This window comes from Ranitomeya imitator, chromosome 4, assembly GCF_032444005.1.
Source record: "Ranitomeya imitator isolate aRanImi1 chromosome 4, aRanImi1.pri, whole genome shotgun sequence".
NCBI lineage: Eukaryota > Metazoa > Chordata > Amphibia > Anura > Dendrobatidae > Ranitomeya > Ranitomeya imitator.
This window is the reverse complement of record NC_091285.1, coordinates 449101909-449129569: the sequence shown is the minus strand read 5'-3', so window position 1 is coordinate 449129569 and position 27661 is coordinate 449101909. Positions and strand designations below refer to the sequence as shown.

At 43.0% G+C, this 27661-nt stretch overlaps 1 protein-coding gene across 1 annotated transcript in view; it reads left to right on the top strand.

The window, feature by feature from the left end:
• The window catches only part of ARID3B (AT-rich interaction domain 3B), an 83631-nt gene that overhangs the window by 28487 nt on the left and 27483 nt on the right, over positions 1–27661 (top strand). The window contains exon 3 of the mRNA XM_069765724.1: positions 27476–27541. Coding sequence (XP_069621825.1) covers positions 27476–27541 — 66 coding nt within the window. The remainder of the gene's footprint in view (positions 1–27475; positions 27542–27661) is intronic.

Sequence of the window (27661 nt, the reverse complement as noted above, 5' to 3'; positions counted from 1 at the left end):
GTCCTTGGACTGTAACAAGCGGATGTGTGAATCCGGCCTACCAGTTCATGCGAAGTGGTGATCACATGAAAACTCGTATTCACAGTGCGTTTTAAAGATTCATTAACTTTTTGTATTTATTATTATAGCGCCATTTATTCAATGGCGCTTTACATGTGAGGAGGGGTATACATAATAAAAACAAGTACAATATCTTAAACAATAGAAGTCACAACTGGTTTAGGAGGAGAGAGGACCCTGCCTGCGAGGGCTCACAATCTACAACTTTTTGTATTTACCCCCCTCCTAGATTTCTGAGAAGAAATGCATGTGACACAACACATTAAAAATAGCTTAGTCAAATCTGTTTCAAAAAGGGGAAATGTAAGGAAAAATGCAATAATCAGCGCAGATTGCGATTTCATATTTTGGTGCAGAAAAATGCAGCATTTTCCCACGTTGTGTACATGGCTTTTCATGCTGATACTTCAGGTAGTTTACTTTTTGCATGGTAGATTTGCTTGGATAATTACACACCCTAATCCATGATGTATAGGACATGAGATGTGAAAACCTAAATGGTCCTGGCTATGGTTGAAGTACCTCATGAATAGACTTTTTAATAGTAAGCTAGTTTCACAGACCAAATATTGAAATTAACGTCACTTTTTGTGTGTAGAGGTGTTTACAAATGTCCACATTGTCTGCTTCTTGCTTCAATCAATCTTCAAGCAAAAAACTCCTCTTTCTCCCACTATTACATTTAACTGATTTTTCAGTGACACCCTTTTAAGTGTGAATTTGACCTCGTAAACCTGTCATCTGTGTGAGTACAGCAGCTGAATCCCACTGATTTCCAGAATGAGGGGTTTCTGAAAGCGAACTGGGCTATATGTATAGTCACTGCCCATTGTTATAAGAGGGAAACTACTGAAGCCACTCATCGTTGTTATCCAGTATTACTCGTAAGGTCCTGATTACATGACCTTAAAGGGAACCTGTCCACCGGATGCTGAAAGATGAGAAAAAGAGGTTAGATTATACTCACCCAGGAGTGGTCCGGTCCGGGGCCTCCCCTCTTCATAGGATGACGTCCTCTTCTTGTCTTCACTCTGCGGCTCCAGCGCTGGTGTTCTTTGTCTACCCTGTTGAGGGCAGAGCAAAGTACTGCTGTGTGCAGTCGCCGGGCCTCTCTGACCTTTCCCGGCGCCTGCGCACTGCAGTACTTTGCTCTGCCCTCAACAGGGCAGACAAAGTACGCCTGCGCTGGAGCCGCAGCGTGAAGACGTCATTGTAAGAAGATGGGAGGCCCTGGCCTGGAGCGCGACGCCCATCGCACCGGGCCGCCCCTAGGTGAGTATAATCTAACCTTTTTTTCTCATCTTTCAGGATACATCAGGGGCTTATCTACAGCATTACAGAGTGCTGTATATAAATCCCTGATGCCGGTGGGCTTAGCTCACCTTACATTTTGGGGGTGACAGTTTCCCTTTAAAAACCTAGGCTTTCCTATCTCTCTCTCTCTATCTATATCTATATATATATAGATAGATAAATACATACATACATACATACATACATACATACATACATACATACATACAGTGGGGCAAAAAAGTATTTAGTCAGTCAGCAATAGTGCAAGTTCCACCACTTAAAAAGATGAGGCGTCTGTAATTTACATCATAGGTAGACCTCAACTATGGGAGACAAACTGAGAAAAAAAAATCCAGAAAATCACTGTTTTTTTTATCATTTTTTTTTGCATATTATGGTGGAAAATAAGTATTTGGTCAGAAACAAACAATCAAGATTTCTGGCTCTCACAGACCTGTAACTTCTTCTTTTAGAGTCTCCTCTTTCCTCCACTCATTACCTGTAGTAATGGCACCTGTTTAAACTTGTTATCAGTATAAAAAGACACCTGTGCACACCCTCAAACAGTCTGACTCCAAACTCCACTATGGTGAAGACCAAAGAGCTGTCAAAGGACACCAGAAACAAAATTGTAGCCCTGCACCAGGCTGGGAAGACTGAATCTGCAATGGCCAACCAGCTTGGAGTGAAGAAATCAACAGTGGGAGCAATAATTAGAAAATGGAAGACATACAAGACCACTGATAATCTCCCTCGATCTGGGGCTCCATGCAAAATCCCACCCCGTGGGGTCAGAATGATCACAAGAACGGTGAGCAAAAATCCCAGAACCACGCGGGGGGACCTAGTGAATGAACTGCAGAGAGCTGGGACCAATGTAACAAGGCTTACCATAAGTAACACACTACGCCACCATGGACTCAGATCCTGCAGTGCCAGACGTGTCCCACTGCTTAAGCCAGTACATGTCCGGGCCCGTCTGAAGTTTGCTAGAGAGCATTTGGATGATCTAGAGGAGTTTTGGGAGAATGTCCTATGGTCTGATGAAACCAAACTGGAACTGTTTGGTAGAAACACAACTTGTCAAACACCATACGTACTGTAAAGCATGGTGGTGGAAACATCATGCTTTGGGGCTGTTTCTCTGCAAAGGGGCCAGGACGACTGATCCGGGTACATGAAAGGATGAATGGGGCCATGTATCGTGAGATTTTGAGTGCAAACCTCCTTCCATCAGCAAGGGCATTGAAGATGAAACATGGCTGGGTCTTTCAACATGACAATGATCCAAAGCACACCGCCAGGGCAACGAAGGAGTGGCTTCGTAAGAAGCATTTCAAGGTCCTGGAGTGGCCTAGCCAGTCTCCAGATCTCAACCCTATAGAAAACCTTTGGAGGGAGTTGAAAGTCCATGTTGCCAAGCGAAAAGCCAAAAACATCACTGCTCTAGAGGAGATCTGCATGGAGGAATGGGCCAACATACCAACAACAGTGTGTGGCAACCTTGTGAAGACTTACAGAAAACGTTTGACCTGTCATTGCCAACAAAGGATATATTACAAAGTATTGAGATGAAATTTTGTTTCTGACCAAATACTTATTTTCCACCATAATATGCAAATAAAATGTTAAAAAAACAGATAATGTGATTTTTCTGGATTTTTTTTTTCCTCAGTTTGTCTCCCATAGTTGAGGTCTACCTATGATGTAAATTACAGACGCCTCTCATCTTTTTAAGTGGTGGAACTTGCACTATTGCTGGCTGACTAAATACTTTTTTGCCCCACTGTGTGTGTGTGTGTATGTATATATGTGTGTGTGTGTATGTATGTATGTATGTATGTATGTATGTATGTATGTATGTATATATATATATATATATATATATATATATATATATATATATATATATATATATACATATACAAAAGAAAACCAGAGCAGCACAACGTCCCACACACAGAGAAACTTACAATAGGCTCATTTGTTTTGATCTAGCAGTCTGGGAAAGAGAGGGAGGTGCTATTTGCATGAAAAAAGTCTGTGTAAATCCAACATAGTAAGAAAGGATTGCAAATGCACTCACCGACTGCAGTTCAAAGTGTTTATTCCAACAACAAGTGAAACATCTTCACGGCACGGGGGAAAGGAAATTAGCCAGGGAGAGTGCGGCAGACGAGACGACGGCCGTTTCGCGCTGCACAAGAGCGCTTCTACGGGTCCGTAGAAGCGCTCTTGTGCAGCGCGAAACGGCCGTCGTCTCGTCTGCCGCACTCTCCCTGGCTAATTTCCTTTCCCCCGTGCCGTGAAGATGTTTCACTTTCACTTGTTGTTGGAATAAACACTTTGAACTGCAGTCGGTGAGTGCATTTGCAATCCTTTCTTACTATGTTGGATATATATATATATATATATATATATATATATATATATATATATATATATATATATATATACATATACATATACATATATAGATACACACACACACACACACACACACACACACACACACACACACACACACACACACACACACACACACACACACACACACACACACACACACACACACACACACATATATATATATATATATATATATATATATATATATTTTTTTTTTTTTATATATATATTACCTTTTATGCTCCATTCTGCTGACAGTCTATCTGCATCTGCCCATACAAGGGTATAGGATGGAAAAGTGTATGGCATGTGCAGTTTATTTTACCATTGAATCCAATTTTGATGTATCTCTTTGTTTCAACCACATCATCTGCAATTTGTCACGCATCATTTTTTCATTTTCTGCTAGGACTGCACGTACAAGTCTGTTTAGCATGGTAGTGACATTCAGAGATGTTAGAAATTGTGTTTTGGGGTGTCCAGGTGCTAAGACCACCTATGGTTGCTAGAATGAAGAGACCCAAGCACTGAATGCTCTTTGTCTTCTCCCATTGGCTTTCCTTGGCTGAAGACCCTCCGTAAGGGTTCCCAGCTTAAGGGTATGTTTCCATGGTCAGTAAAGGCTGCGGATTGGGCGCTGCGTACAGCCGCAGCTGCCAGATGTTACAGCATAGTGGATGGGATTTTATGAAATCCCGTCTCCACTATGCATGCACTAACGTCTCTAGCTTCTCTGCGGAGACGGACATGAGGCTTGTCTTTCTAGACCGCAGCATGTCAATTTATCTTGCGGAGGCGCTCAGTCTCTGCAAGATAAATATCACCGTCCAATGTATAGGATGCGGTGATTTCGCAAGATTCAATGAACACATCCGGAAGCACCGTGTACAAAAGCTGGCCACGCTTTGATCGGAGCTGCATCCAAAGCACTGCCAATACTGACCATGGAAACATACCTTCAGTGTTTAGGATTTATTTCTGCCTTTCATGTACTATACCCGGATTTGCTTATTCTTTTCTTATTATAACACTTCATGTACAAAGAATAGGAAAGCCATGTTTTCTGCTGCTCCCAGTGATACTTCACGCTTCCGCTGGTGGTCTACGACAGCTCTGTAACTTAATATAAATGTCAGATTTAATGTGACGGCGTTGCTATCATTAGTACAATTGTAAATATTCTCGTGGCTCACTACTGTGCATTCCTTGTTTGGTGCAGAATGGAAGGTGATTGAGGAGAGGGGGCTGGGAAATTTCCAGACATCTGAGATCCTTTCTAAGTAGATACACCAGGTGGTATGGTGGTAATCCCAGCTGTGTCCTCATCTCCTTTAATTGCTATAAACATCTCACACTTCCCTTGATCTGTTGTGGATTTGGAATTGTATAGTTTGCCTGCAAAGTGTGTTTCTGCCTCCCATGCTTGCTTATCGCCTCTCATCCTACTTGCAGTGTAGACATGTAGGTAGAAAGCTTTCAAAACTACAGGTGGCACAAAAAAGGCACATCAGGGATTTAATATATAGCAGTCTAATGATTTAGAAACCTTAAACATTTCTGTGGTGTGCTCCAACTGGCTGTAGTTTTGATTTTCTACTGCAAATAGTCTCTTCAGAGAGGTAGAGGACTAGAACTCTAGTGCCACCTATTGGAAGTAGCAATCCTAACAGTCAATGTCGACCCTTAAATAAGCCTTGTCACATGACTTAGGATAATAGCCAAACCAGAATCTCAATTTGCAGACACTGTTTCGGGGTACTGCCCCTCTTCAGTGCAAAGTGGAGATCTGGTTTGGCTGATTGAGAGGCGTCTTACCGGGATCCAAGAAGTATAGTTTCTCCTTGTGGAGAGTGACATGATAAGCATGTCGAGGTGAGGAGACTTAAAGCCGCAATGCTCCTCTGGGAAATATGAAAGTTGTCTCTTCAGAGAGGAAGAGGACTAAAACTCTAGTGCCACCTATTGGAAGTAGCAATCCTAACATTCAATGTCGACCCTTTAACGAGCCTTGTCATGTGACTTAGGATAATAGCCAAACCAGAATCACAATTTGCAGACACTGTTTTGGGGTACTGCCGCTCGTCAGTGCAAAGTGGAGATCTGGTTTGAACACATTGTGGATAAAATCTGTGGTGTAAACTGAGGGGAATTGTGGATTTGATATCTTAGTGTCAATTTATTCTACATACCGTATATCACACAAGATTTCACCTTCTGCCGCACAAGGTGTTGAAACACTGCTGTATTTCAGTAACGATCAACAGGTTTTTTTTTTTTAATGTTATGAATTTCCTGCTATGAGAGTTTGTGTGTAAAATGAATCACAAACGTTGAATTTAGCAGTGCATCCCCTCATGGAGTGTGTAGATGTGCCAGTTTTCATTAGTCAGTGCTCCGTTAATGAGTGCCAATTGACTATACCTACTGTATTCTCACCCATCCCTTGTAGATTGTGAGCCCTCGCGGGCAGGGTCCTCATTCCTCCTGTACCAGTTATGACTTGTATTGTTTAAGATTATTGTACTTGTTTTCATTATGTATACCCCTCCTCACATGTAAAGCGCCATGGAATAAATGGCGCTATAACAATAAATAATAATAATAATACACAAGTCGTTCAGCATTGGTTTACAGCACGGTGGCGCAGTGGTTAGCACAGCAGCCTTGCAGCGCTGGAGTCCTGGGCTCAAATCCCACCAAGGACAACATCTGCAAAGAGTTTGTATGTTCTCCCTGTGTTTGCGTGGGTTTCCTCCCGGACACTCCAAAGACATACTGATAGGGAATATAGATTGTGAGCCCCATTGGGGACAGCGATGATAATGTGTGCAAACTGTAAAGCACTGCGGAATATGTTAGCGCTATATAAAAATGAAGATTATCGGCCTGTTTACACTGACTGAACAATGAGTGGGACCACAGAATCCCTGATGCATTTGTTCTGTCTTCATATCGTATCATGTTATCGGCAGCACTGTTTTACATGTTGAGATGTGCTGCCGATAACAATGATTCTCTCTTGATGGTAAAAATAATCTGATCACACTACAGACTCCTGTTCACAGATTACGTAATGGTGTTTTTTGGTATGGTTTTAAGCCTACATTACAGCTTGGCTAGTTGAAATGGCAAATTGTCAACTAGCTTGATTTTAGCGCATATAATGCAGTCGGGAAAACTAGGGGTTGTTCAAATTACCCGTTTTACATCTGTTTTCTACAGGACTGCAGTAGGGCTTCCATAAAGGCCCATACACTTTCCCATTGTGTACTTTCAAATTCACAATTATGAACCTGACTGATGAAAAATATTAGCATACGTGTCACCATGTAAAATGTGGCCAGTTTGTGACCTTGTTTTATTCCTGCTGCTCCCATGCTTTTTTTATATCCTCTATTCAGTTTCACCGATATTGATCCTTTTATTTAGTGCTAATTTTCCTTGTCTGTACCAAGGGACCAGAGCCTACATGGAAATAATGCTGGTCATCCTAATGACCCCCATACTCCAGAAAATCTTGTGAGCACTAAATAAAAAGCCCCATAACTCTGAGATCATAAGGCAGATTAAAAAAACAAACTAAAAACACTAAAGTAGAAACTGTCCATTTGTGACCTGCTGACAGGTTCTACTTTTAAGCGTTACGGTATTTTCTATTTGGTTTGCTTCTAGGTGAGAATATATTCATGAAAGTAAGCTGCTTAGAATATTTAGTAACAATTATCTAGCCTGTTCCTAGTGCTGAAGCTATAAATGACCATTACTGATATTAATGAACTACTAAAGCCCTTCAGACGGGACTAGAATAATTTATTGGGAGGGGTCTCTAGAGCTCATGCCTTGATCAATTGAATGCAGTATATTTTCTTCTGGTCATTAAAGATCACATACCTGAGAGATGGCTTCCACACAGCTCAAACAAAAGCTGCCTTAAAAGGTTGTCAGTCAGCAAATAAATGCTAAAAAGGGAGAAATAAGACACCTTCTCAATTTTCCTTTAGATCTTGCATCATCTGTGAAAAAGTTGGAGAAATAGACAATGTTAACCTGGAGTCCTATCTTAAACAAAGAATTGCCGCACATTTTGCCCCTTGGTGTCCATGGCTGTTTTCCATGCGTAGTCTGGAGGGGCCTATAAAGCTGACTCCGGTCTGCTGAAATATTTCGGTGTCCTCTTTAGATACATCTCTAGGCTTGTATTTTAGATACATCTCTAGGCTTGTATTTTAGATACATCTCTAGGCTTGTATTTTAGATACATCTCTAGGCTTGTATTTTAGATACATCTCTAGGCTTGTATTTTAGATACATCTCTAGGCTTGTATTCCGAACGTGTCTCTTGTCTTGGTTTTTTTGTGGTGTTAATTTTAGTGCATGTGATATTTTTCTTTTTAAATCTTTTACTTTTCAAGCTTCCGTTTTCAGTCGCATCTGAGTTCTTCTGCTTATTTCAACCCCAGTTTTGTACAGAGCTGTTACAGAGGTACTTTATATGCTTCTGATTCCAGATGTTCAAATCTGACAAATAGTGAGATAATCTGAGATAAATGGTGGAAAAGTACCGTACATAGGATACTATGTGTGCAGATGTATCTTTACTAGAATTGTTGCTGGTTATTGTACCAGATTGGAGCACTGCTATGGTTTGGCCGATCTAACGACAGAGCGTTTTACTGTGGGTAGTTGTAATTCTGTTCTTTCAGTTTTGATTTTATTGTTCATTATGCAGCGCATGATTCTCTTTGTAAATATGCATACTTCAGCAAGACAATACTAAGCCACAAACTGCATCCCACACAACATCATGGTTTCTCAGAAGAGTTCGAGTGATGAACAGGCCGCCTGCAGTCCAGACCTTTTACCAATAGAAAACATTTGGTGCATTATGAAACGGAAAATCAGGCAAAGACCCCGGATCGTTAATCGGCTAAAATCCTACATCAGACAATGGGACACTGTTTCTCTCCCAAAACTCCAGCAATTGGTCTCCTCACTTTCCAGACATTTAGAGAAAAGTGAATGCTACACAATGGTAGACATGGCCTGTCCAAACCAATTTGAGATATGTTAGTGCCATCATTTTTTAATTTTTTTTTTTTTTTTTTTTTCAAATGAAATGGAAAAGATTTCTGTTGTGAATAAATTGAGGTTTCCAAATCATTGCATTCTTATTTTCCTTTTATTTTAAATGTATGTGTTAATTGCTAACAAAATTCTGAATGTTGTTAAAGGGAACCTGTCGCCTGAATTTGGCGGGATTGGTTTTCGGTCATATGGGCAGGGTTTTTGGGTGTTTGATTCACCCTTTCGTTACCCGCTGGCTGCATGCTGGCCGCAATATTGGATTGAAGTTCATTCTCTGTCCTCCGTAGTACACGTCTTGCCTTGCGCACGCGCCGTATGCTTTGCCCAACTGCGGGCAAAGCCGAAAAGCATTAGTGCGCATGCGCCGGCGCACTATGTCCTGGAAGTATTTAGCTGTGTTCCGGGACATAGTGCGCCGGCGCATTCACACTAATGCTTTTCAGCTTTGCCCGCAACTGGGCAAAGCATACTGCACGTGCGCAAGGCAAAATTGCCTTGCGCAGGCGTGTACTACGGAGGACAGAGAATGAACTTCAGTCCAATATTACAGCCAGCATGCAGCCAGCGGGTAAGGAAAGGGTGAATCAAACACCCGAAAACCCTGCCCATATGACTGAAAACCAATCCTGCCAAATTCAGGTGACAGGTTCCCTTTAAAAAAAAAAAAAAAAGTATGTATCAACCTTATCTGTGACATGTAACCTTTTTTTTTTCTTGTTTTGTTTTTAATACCTTTTGATAACCTACTGCAATACAGAAGTGTATATAATAAAATTTGGTGATGATCTTATATGATTGTGGTGACTGGTACCTTCGGGCAGCTCTCGGATGCCATTGTAACCTATTTGCACCCCTCAATCGTGCCGCACAGATCACAAGTTAAATTCTGCTGTCAGATAGTGACAGCAGCTTCTTAATGTTTAAACATCCGCCTTCTGGATCCAGTGTGTGTAGAGCAGGGCCACACCATACACCTGTACCTGACACAGGATGTAGTAGTACATCCTTTTGTCAGGAAGGGGTTAGTGGTACCCCATCTTAATGTGAATTTGTCACCCCCAAAAATCCATTTTAAATGGCCTATACAGTGTTGTATTGGACTTGGCTCCTATAGCAATACTCTGTTATTAGTGCAGTGGCTGAGAAAAAAAACTTTACATTCATATGGAAATGAGGAGGCTTAGGTGACGAATTTAATACCTTGTTCAGTGTCCTCATTTGCGTATTGTACCTTCCCCCTCTTCTGATTGACGGTGTTCTCGTCCCAGAGTGAGCAGTGTCTGCATGCTGGTAGTGTGTGCGTGCGCGCGCAGCGACGCACGTTCTACTTGATTTCCTTTCCTCTGATGCTGCACTAATAAACCTGGAAGAACAGCGAGTTGTATTGGAAGGAGGTGGAGGAAAGCGCACGGTTCTGTACACACGCCAGTAGGATTCAGGCAGTGCACTGTCAATCAACTTAAAAGGGGGTGTGTCCAAATATGCAAAAGTGTCATAACTCTGCACTGAAGCCTCATTTGCATATGAATTATTGTTAGTCCCCTACAGCACTATATAACCCATTTAAAATGCAATTTGAGATCGCAAACTTTTTATAAATGATGACCATAACTCTTAGATTTGTGTGGGTCCTACAGTTTAGGACCCAACTAATCACCAAAACTGTCCCTCGTCTTAACCCACCCACTAGACTGAAACCAGGGAGAGTTAAAAGCCATGTCGGTGGCTCACGCTCACTTCTTCACAATTTCCAATTCTATGGCACAGATGAAGATAGCTGAGCAGAGATGGAAAGGCATGACAAGGCTATTTGATACTTGTAATTTTTTTTTTTTTTTTTTACGTTAAGACGTTACATTTAACAAATGTAATTACTATAAGAACTCATTTTATTAATTCTCATAATAAAAAAAAATTGGTATCTGGTGGGATTCTTTGCAAATTGGTTCATTGACTTCGGCTCTGTTTTAGTGTTTGGGCTTGATTAACCTCTTAGTGACGGGCCAAATTTTTGAAATCTGATCAGTGTCACTTTATGTGGTAATAACTCTAGAACGCTTCAACAAATCCCAGTGATTTTTGAGACTGTTTTTTTTTGTGACACATTATAATTTATGAAAATGGTAAATTTAAATATGGTAAATGTTTTAATAAAAAATATCAAAAACTTGACAAATGTAAAAAAAAATAAAAAAATTGCAATTTTCAAACTTTGAATGATTATCCTTTAAAAGGAACCTGTCCCCCCAAAATCGAAGGTGAGCTAAGCCCTTTCTGTAATGCTGTAGATAAGCCCCTGATGTAACCTGAATGATGAGAAAAAGAGGTTAGATTATACTCACCCTGGGGCAGTCCTGCTGCGGTCCGGTCCGATGGGTGTCGCGGTCCAGGGCCTCCCATCTTCTTACGCTGACATCCTCTTCTTCTTGTCTTGACGCTTCGGCTCCGGCGCAGGCGTACTTTATTTGTCCTGTTAAGGGCAGAGCAAAGTACTGCAGTGCGCAGGCGCTGGGAAAGGTCAGAGAGGCCCAGCGCCTGCGCACTGCAGTACTCAACAGGACAGATAATGTACGCTTGCGCCAGAGCCGCAGCGTGAAGACAAGAAGAGGACGTCATCGTAAGAAGGTGGGAGGCCCCGGACAGGAACGTGACGCCCACCGCAGTGGGGCCGCCCCTGGGTGAGTATAATATAACCTTTTTCTCATCTTTCAGGTTACATCAGGGGCTTATCTACAACATTACAGAATGCTGCAGATAAGCCCCTGATGCCGGTGGGCTTAGCTCAACTTCGATTTTGGGGGTGACAGGTTCACTTTAATTCAGATAGTCATACCACAGAAAAACATTAATAAATAACATTTCCCTCATGTCTGCTTTACATCAGCACCATTTGTAAAATGTTTTTATTTTGTTATCATTTTAGGAGGTTTAAAAATGTAGCAGTAATTTTTCAAGGAAATTTACAACACTCATTTTTTAGGGACTTATCCAGACGTGAAGTGACTTTGAGGGTCCTATATATTGGAATACCCCGAAAAGTGATACCATTTTAAAAACAGCACCCCTCGACATAATGAAAACTGCTCAAAAGTAAGAGGTTAGCTGACAGCACAACTGACAAGAGGATACCCGTCCTAATTCCACTGGACCCAAGTGGAGGAGTACATACCATAAATTGAAGTGAAGGACCGCATCCAATCCAGGTAAAAGAAAGTATTCTTTATTGTGCCAAATGCGACGTTTCGACTATTAAGGTCTTTTTCAAGCATGAAAAAGACCGTAATGGTCGAAACGTCACATTTGACACAATAAAGAATACTTTCTTTCACCTGGATTGGATGCTGTCCTTAAAGGGCCACTGTCACCCCCCCTCCAGCCGTTATAAACTAAAAGAGCCACCTTGTGCAGCAGTAATGCTGCATTCTAACAAGGTGGCTCTTTTAGTTTTAGGTTCAAGTATACCCCAAATAAAGCGTTTTTCTACTTAGCCACAATTCCTGTCTCTAGCCAGGGAGGCGGGTCCTCACTCCCCAGCTCTAACCGCTCCTCTGCCGTCACTCCAATCTTTCGGCGCCGCCCCCTCAGCGCTGTGTACGTTTCAAAACCGGCGCCTGCGCAGTGTACTGCTGTGCTGCGCAGACGCAGTAAGCTCTGGCCGTCTGACTTCCCAGCCAGGCTTGCAGACTGTGCCTGCGCGGGCATTGCGGCCAGCCACCTTTGGAATCCCCGCCCCGCACTGTGTTATGCATTATGCACAGGGCCGGGATTCCAAAGGTGGCTGGCCGCAATGCAGGCGCAGTCTTCAAGCTTGGCTGGGACGTCAGACGGCCAGAGCTTACTGCGTCTGCGCTGCGCAGCAGTACACTGCGCAGGAGCCGGTTTTGAAACGTACACAGCGCTGAGGGGCGGCGCCGGAAGATTGGAGTGACGGCAGAGGAGCGGTTAGAGCTGGGGAGTGAGGACCCGCCTCCCTGGCTAGAGACAGGAATTGTGGCTAAGTAGAAAAACGCTTTATTTGGGGTATACTTGAACCTAAAACTAAAAGAGCCACCTTGTTAGAATGCAGCATTACTGCTGCACAAGGTGGCTCTTTTAGTTTATAACGGCTGGAGGGGGGTGACAGTGGCCCTTTAACTTCAATTTATAATGAAAACTGCTGTCATGTAGTTTATTAACACTTCAAGTGATATTCAGGAATTAATGCAAAGTGGCATAGCAGAAATGAAAAAGTGTATTTTTTGCCACCTAAATGTCGGTAACTTCTGAACAAGCCTCTATAGCCGGCAGACTCTTAAGGGTATGTGCACATGTTGCGGATTTGACTGTGGATCCACAGCACTTTTCCATGCGTTGTACAGTACCATGTAAACCTATGGAAAACCAAATCCACAGTGCACATGCTGCGGAAAATAGCGCACGGAAATGCTGCGATTTATTTTTTGCAGCATGTCAATTCTTTGTGTGGATTCCGCAGCGTTTTACACCTGTTCCATAACTGGAATCCGCATGTGAAATCTGCACAAAAACTGTGGAAAATCCGTGATAAATCCGCAGGTAAAACACAGAGCATTTTACCTGCGGATTTTTCAGAATCTGCACGGAAAAATCCGCACACGAATCCGCAACGTGTGCACATACCCTAAGGCCAATATTTGGCCGTGAATTGCCATGGCAAACATCAGGACCACGTGATCAAGATCTCAGGGTGCCGATGGAGTTAACCCCTTCCCGACCTCCGCCGTACTATTACGGTGGAGGTCGGGTCCCTGCTTTGATGTGGGCTCCGGCGCTGAGCCCACCTCAAAGCCGGGACATGTCAGCTGTTTTGAACAGCTGACATGTGCCCGCAATAGCGGCGGCTGAAATCGCGATTCACCCGCCGCTCTTAACCACTTAAATGCCGCTGTCAAATGCTCACAGCGGCATTTAACTGGCACTTCGGCCGCGCGGCCGGAAACTATCGCATCGCCAACCTCCGTCACATGATTGGGGGTCGGCGATGCGTTAGGATGGTAACCATAGAGGTCCTTGAGACCTCTATGGTTACTGATGCCGGCCTGCTGTGAGCCCCCCTGTGGTCGGCGCTCATAGCAAACCTCCATTTTCCCTTCCCCCATGACGGCACACCTGAGAGAGGGGATCCGCCCAGCCAGGACAGGAAACCCTACTGAAAATAAAAGGGTGGTACCTCTGTCGCTTCAGTTGGGTTTCCTGTCCTGACAGGGACCCACGTGCTGAACACGGCGGTGATTCCACTTACCCAGGTCTCGTCCCGGCGTGGAAGAACAGGCAGCGCCTGTGCGTCGGTGTTCGGGAGTCTGGAAGCGCCGTCCTCCGGGTTTCTGCGTCCGAGTGGGCGTTGTTGCAGCACGGTCGGATATTCCAGCTCCTTCCGTGGCTGCCACGCCGCCCTCCTCCCTCTGCCGGCATCCAGGTGCGGCGGCCGCTTCCGGGTCGCCCGTCTGACGTCACGCGCAATGCACGCTGGGAATGGGCGTGCCCGCGTGACGTTGGGGGCGGGCGCAGGATCCAAGATGGCGGCGCCCATGAAGAAACGCCGGCCGGTGGAATGGGACTCCGGCAGCACGGCAGAGGAGGGGAGGGGCCACTATTTGGCACCGGAGGAGGCGGGGAGTGCAGTGGTCCCCCATAAAAGGGTGTCTGACCACAGAAGACGCGCTCATGTCCAAAAGCTTCAACATGGAAGTGGGACAACAGGAGCAGCAGCAGCAGCCGCCGCCATCGCAGCAGCGTCAGGAGCTCTCATCAGATGCTTTGCTGAGCCACCAGCACAGGAGCAGCCGCTCAAGTGGTAGGAGCAGCAGCCGTCCTGTCCGGCAAGACTCTTCAGCGTCCAGGAAGGACACTGCACGTGCATCTGTCCAGCCTCCAAAACCGGTACCCTTGACTGTCGGCGGTGGTGAGTGATCTATGTGAATGTCACCCTTATGGTAACGGGGTCCATTTTTTCTGTTTGATCACTAGGGGTCGAGGAAATTTAGCGGCAAAACAAAGAACCGTGAATGTGCCCTTTGTAAAGACCCGCTTGCAGTTCAGTGGCAGAAGGACCTCTGCGCTGACTGCATTAATAGAACTATACAGGAAGAGAACCCTAATTTCACCACTAGCCTTTAAGCCATAATACAGGCAGAGATAAAAGACTCCTTAAAACTGGCCCTCAAAAAAGCAGGGAGGAAAAGCCGTAAGGTGTCTACGGATTCGGAGGCCTCTCAGAAACTGGAGAGTCAAAAATCATCCCGGTCTCCCTCTACCTCCTCCGCCTCTATCCAGTCCTCAGATTACTCCTCAGATAGTGATACAGGGGGGCGTCCATGTTTCCCAACTGAGGATGCAGAAAAATTAGTAAAAGCGGTCAGAACTGCTATGGGTCTTAAAGAGGAAAAGACGCCTATGTCACTTGAGGATGTCCTGTTTGGCGGTTTAGAGGAAAAAGAAAACTAACATTTCCGGTCAATGCAAAAATCAAAGCATTGATCGAAAAAGAATGGAAAAAACCCGAAAGAATGGGTACCCTACCTTCTTCATCAAAAAGGAGATATCCTTTTGAAGAAAAAGACTCCGAATCCTGAGAGAAAATCCATAAAATTGACGGTGCGGTAGCCAAATACTTAAAAAAAATTGTCCCTTCCGTTAGAAGATTCAGGGGTCCTAAAAGATCCACTGGACAAAAAAGCAGATGGGTTTTTGAAACACATCTGGGAAGCCGCGGCAAGGGGCTTGAAACCAGCTATAGCTGGAACATGTACAGCTCGCACTCTTATGGTCTGGTTACAATAATTAATAAAACACATTAATGTACACAGGGTAAAAATAGCCAATATGCATATACTTCAATGTAAATATATAAAAATTAAATAAAATACCCCGAGGACACCCAGTGTGTAAATATTGTAGTATGATGAAGAGAAAAAGATCAAGCTAACCGCATAGAAAAAAATCCCATAAAACAATCAGAGCAAGGATATAATCATAAAAATACTTATTTAACAACGACTAGACCATACAATACAAATATTAAAGAGCAAAAATTACTATATATGTATGTGCCTTTAGTTAGCTGGTGTCCCATTTATATAGACCCTGTGTCCATCATGTCATACCACATGGCCCATAAAAGCATAAAAAGAATAATAAACTAAGTGCCAGGTAAATGCAGGAAAGCACTGCAAGAAAATCATGAAGGTGTAAAAGGGTACTCAATATATATGTGCTATATATGGATAGCTACTGGTGGTCCCTGGAATCATATATTACTAAGTAAGTGTCCCCTTAAATTGCCCATTGGCTCATTCACTTCTTGGTATTTTGCCACTTAGTTTTGTGTGCAGTTGCTTCACGTCCATACACTTGTGTTGCACATATATATTGAGTACCCTTTTACACCTTCATGATTTTTTTGCAGTGCTTTCCTGCATTTACCTGGCACTTAGTTTATTTTTCTTTTTATGCTTTTATGGGCCATGTGGTATGACATGATGGACACAGGATCTATATAAATGGGACACCAGCTAACTACAGGCACTTATATATACATACACTTTTTATATACTTATATATTTTTATGATTATATCCTTGCTCTGATTGTTTTATGGGATTTTTTTCTATGCGGTTAGCTTGATCTTTTTCTGGTCTGGTTACAGCAGATTGAAGACCAGCTAAAGGTACCGTCACACTGAAAGATTTCGCTAGCGATCCGTGACGTTGCAGCATCCTGGATAGCGATATCGTTCAGTTTGACATGCAGCAGCGATCAGGATCCTGCTGTGATGTCGTTGGTCGCTGCAGAAAGTCCAGCACTTTATTTCGTCGCTGGACTCCCTGCAGACATCGCTGAATCGGCGTGTGTGATGCCGATTCAGCGATGTCTTCACTGGTAACCAGGGTAAACATCGGGTTACTAAGCGCATGGCCATGCGCTTAGTAACCCGATGTTTACTCTGGTTACCAGCGTAAAAGTTAAAAAAAACAAACACTACATACTTACCTTCCGCTGTCTGTCCTCGGCGCTGTGCTTCTCTGCACTGGCTGTGAGCGCCGGCCAGCCGGAAAGCACAGCGGTGACGTCACCGCTCTGCTTTCCGGCCGCTGTGCTCAGTCAGTGCAGGAAAGCACAGCGCCGGGGACAGTCAGCGGGAAGGTAAGTATGTAGTGTTTTTTTTTTTTTTTTAACTTTTACGCTAGTAACCAGGGTAAACATCGGGTTACTAAGCGCGGCCCTGCGCTTAGTAACCCGATGTTTACCCTGGTTACCGGCATCGTTGGTCGCTGGAGAGTTGTCTGTGACAGCTCTCCAGCGACCAAACAGCGACGCAGCGATCGACATCGTTGTCGGTATCGCTGCAGCGTCGCTGAGTGTGAAGGTACCTTAAGGAATAAAGTTCCTCGGAATGACATTCTTTCAAACATATCCCTAGTTCAAGGGGCAGCAGCTTTCTTGGCAGATTCCTCTGTGGACTCTACAAGATTAACAGCTAGAGCAGTGGGCCTGTCCAATGCGGCCAGGAGAGCCTTATGGCTTAAAGGGTGTCCGGGAGATTTGCCATCCAAACATAAGCTATGCTCCATCCCATGCGACGGTCAACTCCTCTTTGGGAAAAAGAAGAGATCTTGGAACAGGCAGGAGACAAAAAGAAAGCCTTTCCAACCTTCCCTAAAGATCCTAAAAAAACCTTTTTTTTCGGAGAAGATTTAACAGAGGCCGACCTCCAGGAGATAGGAGAAATTGGGATTTCAAAGATAAAAGGAGATCGGGCTATATGTTCAAAGGGCCCTCTACATCAGCAAAAGAGTCCCCCCCCAATGACATTACATCAGAGGTTGGAGGAAGACTCCCTCTTCTATCCAGCCTGGATAAACATCTCCCCGAGCACCTGGGTTCTAAATATTATAAAAGACGGTCTAAAAATAAAATTTATCCGTCCACCCAGGCACAATTTTATAATAACTCCTCGGAGGAAAGCCCGGCAGGAACAATTAGCTCTAGAAACAGAAGTCCTTGGTCTGATTAAAAAAAAAAAATGTCTTGCAAGAAGTCCCGGATCAGGAAGTAGGAAGGGGGTTTTACTCTCCCCTCTTTCTAATACAAAAACCCGATGGCTCTTGGAGAACCATAATCAACCTAAGAAAACTCAACCATACAATAGACAACTACTCCTTCAAGATGGAGTCCATCAATACAACCACAAAGCTTCTGTTTCCTCACTGCTTCATGGCAGTAATAGACTTGAAGGAGGCATATTACCATATTCCAATACATCGCGGATACTGGAGATACTTGAGAGTGGCACTCTACATACAAAACCAAGTGAAACATTACCAATATACAGCCCTTCCATTCGGCCTATCTACAGCTCCCAGGGTCTTCACCAAGGTGATGGCAGAGGTAATGCCATACCTCCGTTCTGGGTTGGATGATAAATGTTCCCAAATCGAAGTTAGTTCCAGTAAAGGTGCAGTCCTTCCTAGGTTTGATACTAGATTCAGAACGTCAGCTCTGCCTCCTCCCGGAGAACAAAGTAGCCAAAATAATCAACTTGACCACTGCAGCAATACACCAACCCGAGATGACTCTAAGAAAAGCGATGTCCCTACTAGGCTCGTTAACATCTTGCATTCCGGCCGTAGGATGGGCACAATTCCACCTGAGACAACTGCAGTGGGAAGTTCTGTCAGCTCAAAGACTGTTTAAAAGGGCGTTTGGAACGAAATCTATGTCTTCATCGGGATGTAAAGGTACCGTCACACATAACGATATCGTTAACGATATCGTTGCTTTTTGTGACGTAGCAATGATATCGTTACCGAAATCGTTATGCGTGACAGCGACCAACGATCAGGCCCCTGCTGGGAGATCGTTGGTCGCTGGGGAATGATCAGAACTTTATTTTGGTCGCTGATCTCCTGCTGACATCGCTGAATCGGCGTGTGTGACGCCGATTCAGCGATGTCTTCACTGGTAACCAGGGTAAATATCGGGTGAGCGCCGGCCGGCCGTAAGCAGAGCACAGCGGTGACGTCACCGCTCTGCTTTACGGCCGGCGCGCCGCTCAGTCAGTACGGAAAGCTGAAGGCGAGGGATGTGACCAGACACCAGAATGTAAGTATGTAGTGTTTTTTTACATTTACAATGGTAACCAGGGTAAACATCGGGTTACTAAGCGCGGCCCTGCGCTTAGTAACCCGATGTTTACCCTGGTTACAAGGGGACCTCGGCATCGTTGGTCGCTGGAGAGCTGTCTGTGTGACAGCTCTCCAGCGACCAAACAGCGACGTTGCAGCGATCGGCATCGTTGTCTATATCACTGCAGCGTCGCTTAATGTGACGGTACCTTAAGAAATTCCTTAGTTTGGTGGACCATAGAGGAACATCTCACTATGGGAGTCCAGTGGCAGAAACCGGTCGAGGACATCATCACGACCGACGCAAGTTGTTTAGGTTGGGGAGCTCACTTAAAATGCCATTCAGTTCAAGGAACTTGGTTCTCCCAAGAAAGGAGCTATGGCTCAAACGTAAAAGAACTATGGGCAGTAGAAAAGTCCTTGAAACATTCTTCCCCTGCTCCAGGGCCGCCATGCTCGAATCATGACGGACAATCGAGCAGTAGTGGCCTATATCAATCACCAGGGGGGACGAGGTCTTGGAACCTCATGGAGGTGTCAAACTTACTATTTCATTGGGCAGAACAACACCTATCTTCCCTAACAGCACTACACATAAGAGGTGTAGAAAACTCACAGGCAGACTTTGAGTCGCAGAATTCTGAGACAAGGGGAATGGTCCCTGAATCCCGTGGTATTCCAATGAATAATACAGGCCTGGGGTACACCAGAGATAGACTTGTTTGCCACCTCACACAACAAAAAAGTGAAAAAATTTTGCTCACTGAACCCAAAGGAACATCCTTTCGCAGTAGATGCCCTACTAATACCGTGGAAATTCTCTCTGGCTTACGCATTTCCCCCGATAGTGATGATTCCAACAGTAGTCTGGAAAATCAGAGAAGACCGAGCGAAAATAATACTCATAGCTCCATTCTGGCCAAGAAGACCATGGTTCTCCCTTCTAAGGCAGATGTCGTTAACAGACCCATGGATTCTGCCAGATGTGCTGGACCTGTTAACCCAGGGACCAGTGACCCACTCTCAGGTGAAGGGCTTCCATCTGGCAGCCTAGAATTTGAGAGGGCTCTACTGAGACGCCAAGGATTTTCACCAGGGTTAGTCTCCACCCGGTTAAAAAGCAGAAAGCCTATAACATCTAGAATCTACGGTAGGACCTGGAAGAAATTTTTAGACTTCTTGGGTAAACCGTTAGGGGATGTAGCTCCAGCGGGTCCCATCCTAGAATTTCTACAAGCAGGTTTGCAACTAGGATTAGCAACTAGCACCCTTAAGGTTCAAGTTACAGCCTTAGGGACCCTATATAATTGCAACCTAGCATCTAATAGGTGGGTTTCACGATTCATAAAATCCTGTGGCAGGTCTAGACCGGTTGTTATCCCCAAAATTCCTCCTTGGGATCTAAATCTAGTCTTGGAGGCTTTAACCAAAGATCCTTTTGAGCCTTAGCAGGAGTAATCACCTAAATTACTCACCCTGAAAACAGTCCTACTAGTAGCCCTAACATCGGCCCGTAGGGTAGGTGATTTACAAGCTCTATCAATATGCCCTCCTTACGCTCAGGTTCTTGATGACCGGATAATCCTAAGACCAGATCCAGCGTATCTCCCCAAAGTAGTCCAAAAATTTCATAGGAGTCAGGAGATTATGTTACCATCATTTTGTAAAAATCCGGGGGAACAAAAGCTCCATATGTAAGATGTAAAGAGATCCATGTTACAATACATGACCATGACTAGTCAGTGGAAGAAAGATCAAACCCTATTTGTAGCCTTTCAGGGTAGTAAAAAGGGGTGTGGGGTAGCTAAAAGTACCATTGCTAGATGGATCAGGGAGGCAATTAGTCTGTCCTATTCTGCAAGTGGCACTCCGGTTCCTGACGGCATCAAGGCTCACTCCACCAGAGCTATGGCTACCTCCTGGGCAGAGAAGGCTGAGGTATCAATTGACCAAATTTGCAAGGCCGCTACCTGGTCCTCACCATCAACTTTTTTCAAACACTACCGGCTAGACCTTTCCTTCTCTGCTGACCTAACCTTTGGTAGAAGGGTACTCCAAGCGGTGGTCCCTCCCTAAGGTTTTTTCTTTCTACAAGTCTCTCAGGTGTACTGTCATGGGGGAAGGGAAAACACCAAGGTTACTTACTGGTAGCCGATTTTTCCGGAACCCATGACGGCACCCGTATATTCCCCCCCCCATTTTTTTTTCACCCTTTCGGTGTGCACTATTGTTTTGGGTGCTTTTAGTTAATATGATGTGGTGTTAGATTGCCATGTGTACTAACCAGGGGGGCCTCTCATGCTCTGAAAACCAACTGAAGCGACAGAGCGGTACCTCTCTATTATTTTCAGTTGGGTTTCCTGTCCTGGTTGGGCGGATCCCCTCTCTCAGGTGTGCCTTCATGGGTTCCGGAAAAACCGGCTACCAGTAAGTAACCTTGGTGTTTCTGCTGCATAGCAGCGATCTGATGATCGCTGCTATGTAGCAGAGCTGATCGAGTTGTGCCAGCTTCTAGCCTCCCATGGAGGCTATTGAAGCATGGCAAAAGTAAAAAAAAAAATGTAAAAAAAATATGAAGAAAAAAAAAGTTTAAATCACCCCCTTTCGCCCCATCCAAAATAAAACAATAAAAAAATCAAACCTACACATATTTTATATCACCGCGTTCAGAATCGCCCGATCTATCAATTTTTTTTTTAGCTAAGTTTGGAATTTTTTTTTTTACCACTTCGATAAACGTAACCTAATCATGTTTGGTGTCTATGAACTCGTAATGACCTGGAGAATCAAAACGGCAGGTCAGTTTTAGCATTTAGTGAACATAGCAAAAAAGCCAAACAAAAAACAAGTGTGGGATTGCACTTTTTTTGCAATTTCACCGCACTTGGAATTTTTTTTCCCATTTTCTAGTACATGACATGCTACAACCAATGATATCGCTGAAAAGTGCAACTTGTCCCGCAAAAAACAAGCCCTCACATGGCCAAATTGATGGAAAAATAAAAAAGTTATGGCTCTGGGAAGGAGGGGAGTGAAACGAAAACGGAAAAGGGCAAGGTCGTGAACGGGTTAAAGAGGGAGACCCCACACTCAACCATTTTTGTCACTTTTGACAGCAGCTCCTAAGGGGTTAAACCGATATGGACGGTGACAACACTGATCGTGGCTGATACAGCAAGTTGTCAGCTATAGTGTACTGCCGACAGCTGCTGGACTGTCACCTGTATGGGGAGGCTATTCTCTTATATCTCAGGTCAGTAAAAAGAGGTATTGGCGGTCATTAAGGGGTTAAAGCAGAGTTGTACATCTTGTTTGTTTTTAAATATCAGACTTGGCCTAAGCACATGCCTTTTGTAGTGTCTGTGCCAATTTTAATGGTCAACTATTTTAGTCCATAGAAATTAATAGAGCACATGTAACTAGGTGTAGTCACTGTCGCTTAACAATAATTCTAATGTGCTACAAGAATTGTGTGTAGCCCAAGCATGATGTTAAGACTGCAGTTGAACAGTTTGTAGAAGATTCTTTCTATGCCATCTTATTATTGCTCAAGAGGTCGTCTGATTCCCTTTCACAGTTTTTTGTAGAAATCTTATTGGGTGGGATGTAATTGGCATTATGGCACTCGCGGCATGTAATATACCACCTCTAAGGTGCTAAACGCAAACGCAGTCCTCCCTTTTCATGTTCTATTGTCAGCCCTGCTCACCTAATATAGTAGGGAAGGCATACAGCCTCTTTTAAAGCCTAATCCTGTAAGCTGACTCAATGATTTTGCTCAATAAATGAGGATCGCTGACTGGAGTTTTGTAGGGATTGCTGGCTAATTAAGGTAAAGATTGGTCAAAGAAATCAGCATGGGTGTGTCGAGGTTAAGATGCATGGCTTCCAGATCCTGCAGATTAAACCGCCACGTAATTTACAGCCCATAAGCCTATACGCGCGTTTGTTTTGTTTTCCCCCTACTAAACATTATCTAGATTAGTACTGATTCTTTATGGTATAATAGGGCAGGTTAGTTTGCATACGCCTGCCCACTATGTGATGTTCATACATACATACATACATACATACATACATACATAGCCACATGTACATGGTCCACGGAAGCGAATACCTTCTCGCTTCCATCAGTCCCCATTATTAGTATTGTAGAATGGGATTTTATGTTGGCAGTAGTGACTTGTAATCCAAAGAGGCAGTGCACCGAGGCCATGCGGATTCTGTGTATAGGAGCCGCGTGGGCAACTGTATGTACGGATGTGGATGATGGAATATGTGGAAGAAAAACCTGTCTCCATACCAGGCATTCAGAGCTGTAGCAGACGCCAAGTACCCCATTGGAAGCCCCTCTTACTTTGCATACAAAACCTTAGCCTTCATGGATTTTTTAACATCTTATTATTTCAGTTGTGGGGAATGAAAGTGTAAAAACCTGTCCTCCCTTTTCTTGGTTCTTTCATTTTATTCCAAGGAGAAGGCATAGAAGATCGGTAGCCGGCAGGGTGCAGCCTTTTGTTCACACTGGAATTCCCATCCCTATAGGGAATGTAGGGAGTGATTTTATTTCCCCATTTCCTTTGGGCAGTAAACAAGCACTGAAATCTGGTCCAGCTTTCCCAACCCCCATTGCTCTTTACTGGGCTAATAAAATTGTTTGTTAATGCCTGAAGGGAAGTGACTGGTGAGCTCTGAACAAAATGTTTAGTAGACACAGCAGTCCATTGACTGGCACTAGAGCTGAAAGAGGATTAGTAGCTGCAATTTAAAGCTGATCCCTTCTCAAGTCTGGCGGCAATGCTGTGATATAATGGGAATCCTAATTGAACAGCTCTTAACTGTTTTCTATAGGACTATCTCCCGATGTCTTTTGTGTAATTAGTCTTTCCAGTTAGGGTAGTTTTTTTTTTTTTTTTAAATTTAAATGATGTAACAGTATTTCTGCTTACCTCTCGTAAAATAAAAAAAAATTAATTTCTATGTAAAGCTGGGTATATTTCAGTTTTTCTGGAGAACCCAATGCCCGGAGTTACCTCTGGTCCCTGTACTCAGCCTGAGATTTGCGGGCCGTATATGGACTGTGAAATACGCCAGTGAACGCGGCATCGTGGCTCGTGCGGACGACTGTATTTTCAGTCTAAGTGCGGTCTGCCAAAACATCGTATCGCTCTTGGACCAATAGTTATTTTACGGGGCTGTGCACATGCCCAATATTTTATTTATTTTTCCACCGACAATCTGTCCAAGGGGAAAAAATTGCCATGCAAGTCATTGAGTCTGTAGACAACAGCGGACTGCACTTGGATGACATCTGCGTGCAGTGCAATTTTCACAGACTGACAGAATGGAGAAAATGACTATTCCCCCCCCCCCCCCCCCCCGCCCTTCCCCCCCATCATCTCACCCGAGAAAATCAGATCACACATTCTGAGTAGAGTATGATTTAGCATTATTGGGTCTTGTGACCCTGGCCTTATTAGGATAGTATGCGCAGTTTCACCTGTCACAGAATGTTCAGAGCTGTGAGTAGGAGTCTTGGGGTCGGTATAAAATGGACCAACTCAACCAACAAGGACACAGACTTCAGGACTCCTACTCATACCTTGTAGTTTTTACTGTGGCAGTTTTCTTTGTTTTGCGCTTTGTGTGGCCAGAGGATTTTGCTTTCTGGATTGATAGCAAGGTGTGGGTGAGGCCTTTGTTTGGCAGTTTGTCGTTTTTTGTCTCAGATCTCTATTGTTCATTGTTTTCCGCTTGTTGAAAATAGAGCAAATGTATCTTGTAATGTATCTTTTTTTTTTTCTTTTTATTCATGAATTACAAATTTTATGATTTTCGAAGGGTACGTTCACAGGGTGTTTTTGCAGCCTTTATTTCCACATAAAAAAACAAGTGTTGACAGAAATAACACTGTACATAACCCGTGATTTTTATGCATTTTTGTCTTTTTTTTTTTTTGAATGGGTGCAAAATGCTGAAGGAATGGATACGATTGCAGATTTAACAATAAAAACATGGTTTACAAATAGAACGAGAAAAGACAAGGTCCTCAGACTCAAATGACTTTCAATATAAAAAGATTTTTATTCAAGTAAACTTATAATTTTTGTTAAAAAAAAAACAATTAAAAAATAGGAGATGCAGGTAGCCCATGCACCCCTTCTGAGGAAGATGTGAGATCGAAACGTACGTCAAGGGGCACGCCGGACTTATATTTTGTGTAAGGTATTACCAACAACTTTGTATACTTTTTTTTCTCTATTTGCATTTTTAGATTTATTTTTTTTTCTAGGTTATGATGTGCACATTGGTACTTTTTATTCTTTTCCTCAATATTATTGGCCCAGTGTGGGTCATCTTATACCCTGAGAGTCATTGTAATTATATGTATTGATTCAATTATTTTTGCACTATGCACTTTATATTTTGCACATAGATTCTAGTATTTATGGTATTTATATTTGACATACCTTATACATAAATATGTGGTGCTTTATTTTTCAGCATAATTTGTTTTTTTTGTCCGACGTTTGCGTTTTTCTGTCACTTGCATGGGCTACCTGCATCTCCTATTTTTTATTGTTTAACAAAAATTATACGCTTACTTGAAGAAAAAAGAATCTTTTTATATTGGAAGTCTTTTTCATAATACATAGGGCTTCATTTTGTCTGTGAAAAAATAAAGGAAATAAGTTCCTGTTTTTCACTTTTTTTTTTTTTATTACCAATAATGAAGAGTTATTAAAGTACATTTAAAAAATGTGTTCATTCTGTAACAAATATTTAAATATTTTGATATATTGAACACAGGCCTTTTTTTTTTTTTACCCCAGCACCAACAAGGTAAATGATCTTTCAGAAATCGCATGCGCATTGCTGCTTATTTTTACCAAGCGGTTTATTACATTTTCAGGATGTCGTTTTTTCAGTGTTTTTCACCTGTTCAAATGAGTTAAGGAAAAATACAAGTAAAAATGTGTCCAAAACATGTATTTTACACAGCATTCTTGGTGCAGAAAAATCTGCTTCAAATACTCAGTGTGCACATAAACTAAGTCATAGTTCCACGATGAGCATTTGGCGCATTTTTGACACTTTTTTTTTTTTCTCGCTGCGCAAAAACAAAGTTCTGCAATGTGAATGGGTTTACAGAAATCTCATTCCCATTGTTTTTTTGTTTTTTGTTTTTTTTTTATACGCAGCATAAACATTTTTGAAAATTTAAACATGTACGGTAAGTTTATTTGGCAGTAAATATATATTTTATTTCTAGATTTTCCCCATAGAGTTGAATGAGATGAGGAAAATCCACAGGTAAAAAAAAAAGAAAAAAAAAAGCATATGCGTTTCCGCAGTGAAAAATCACAAAAAATGCCTCAACCATATGACAAGTATTTACCAAGTAAGCAACAAGAAACCTCCATTATTACCGTATATGGGAGTTATAAGTGTTATTCTTTATATGCTTTTTATTGCTTACTTTGTAGATATATGTCCTATGGTTGGGGCTTTTTTTTTACCATCTGGGTTCCTACAGTGGCTTCCCACCAATATGTCTGTATGTTGGGATTTCTTGTATGTTCTTGTAATACTTTGTACCTTATAAAGCTTAAACAATTTTTAAATCAAATATGTAATGATTTCAGTCGTCATTGTGGTTTGGTCCTGATTGAAGAGGTTTGGAAACGTTGAAACGCATTGACAATAAACCTCATTTATGCTTCACCTTTGTGTGTGATCGTATCTTTGAACCTTTGGCAGTGCGGACTCTGAACCACCATATTTCTCATTCAATGGAACAGATTTCAGTCCTGGCACGCGTTTTTTTGTTTGAGTATATTTTTAGCAAAGCTAAGTAACAGGAAGGAGCCAAGAAAAAGCTGTTTTATTTAAAAAACGATATAACAAGACAAAACAAGCAATAAAAAGTGCAAATAACCTAAGCTTGCTAACTGACGCAGAAAACCTGCTACATCAAAAACTAAAAAAATACTCATCGTGGGAACATAGTCTAAATAATTCTAAGTTCACATTTGCGTTGTTGGGCACAGCGTCGTCGACAGATACCGACACATGCGTCATGCGCCCCTATCTTTAACATGGGGGGCGCATGGACATGCGCCGGTATGCGTTGTCATGCGTTGTACGACGCATGCGTTATTTGGGCGCACCAGACAGGGCGCGCCCGACGCTACATGTAGCGTTTTACCTGCACCAAATTTCCTGTACTTGCCTATTTTTGGACAACGCATGCGTCCAAAAACACTGCGTTGTGTATATGCGTTTTGGGGTGCGTCGACGACGCTGCGCCCAACAACGCAAATGTGAACGTAACATCAGCCGTAAGTTATTGGGTAACCGCTACATTTGTTATGATGCTCATATTTTGTGTGTGTAATCCTCATAGGCTCCATTTCTCAGCTTCTCAATCTCCTGTGTTTAAATGCTGAATTTTTATTTATTTTTTTTCCTCCCTATTATCAGGAGAACACCTCTTGGTCTGAACATGGGGATGGACATAGCAGAGAAGCATCTCGGGATTTTGCAAAGGTAATATTGCTAATAAGAGCAGTAAAGGCCCCCCAAAGACATTAGAAGTCTGATAGGTATGGAAATCTCCAGTCTGTTCCCGACAACGTGGTGAGATGCATCTGGCTTCATGGTTTTCTG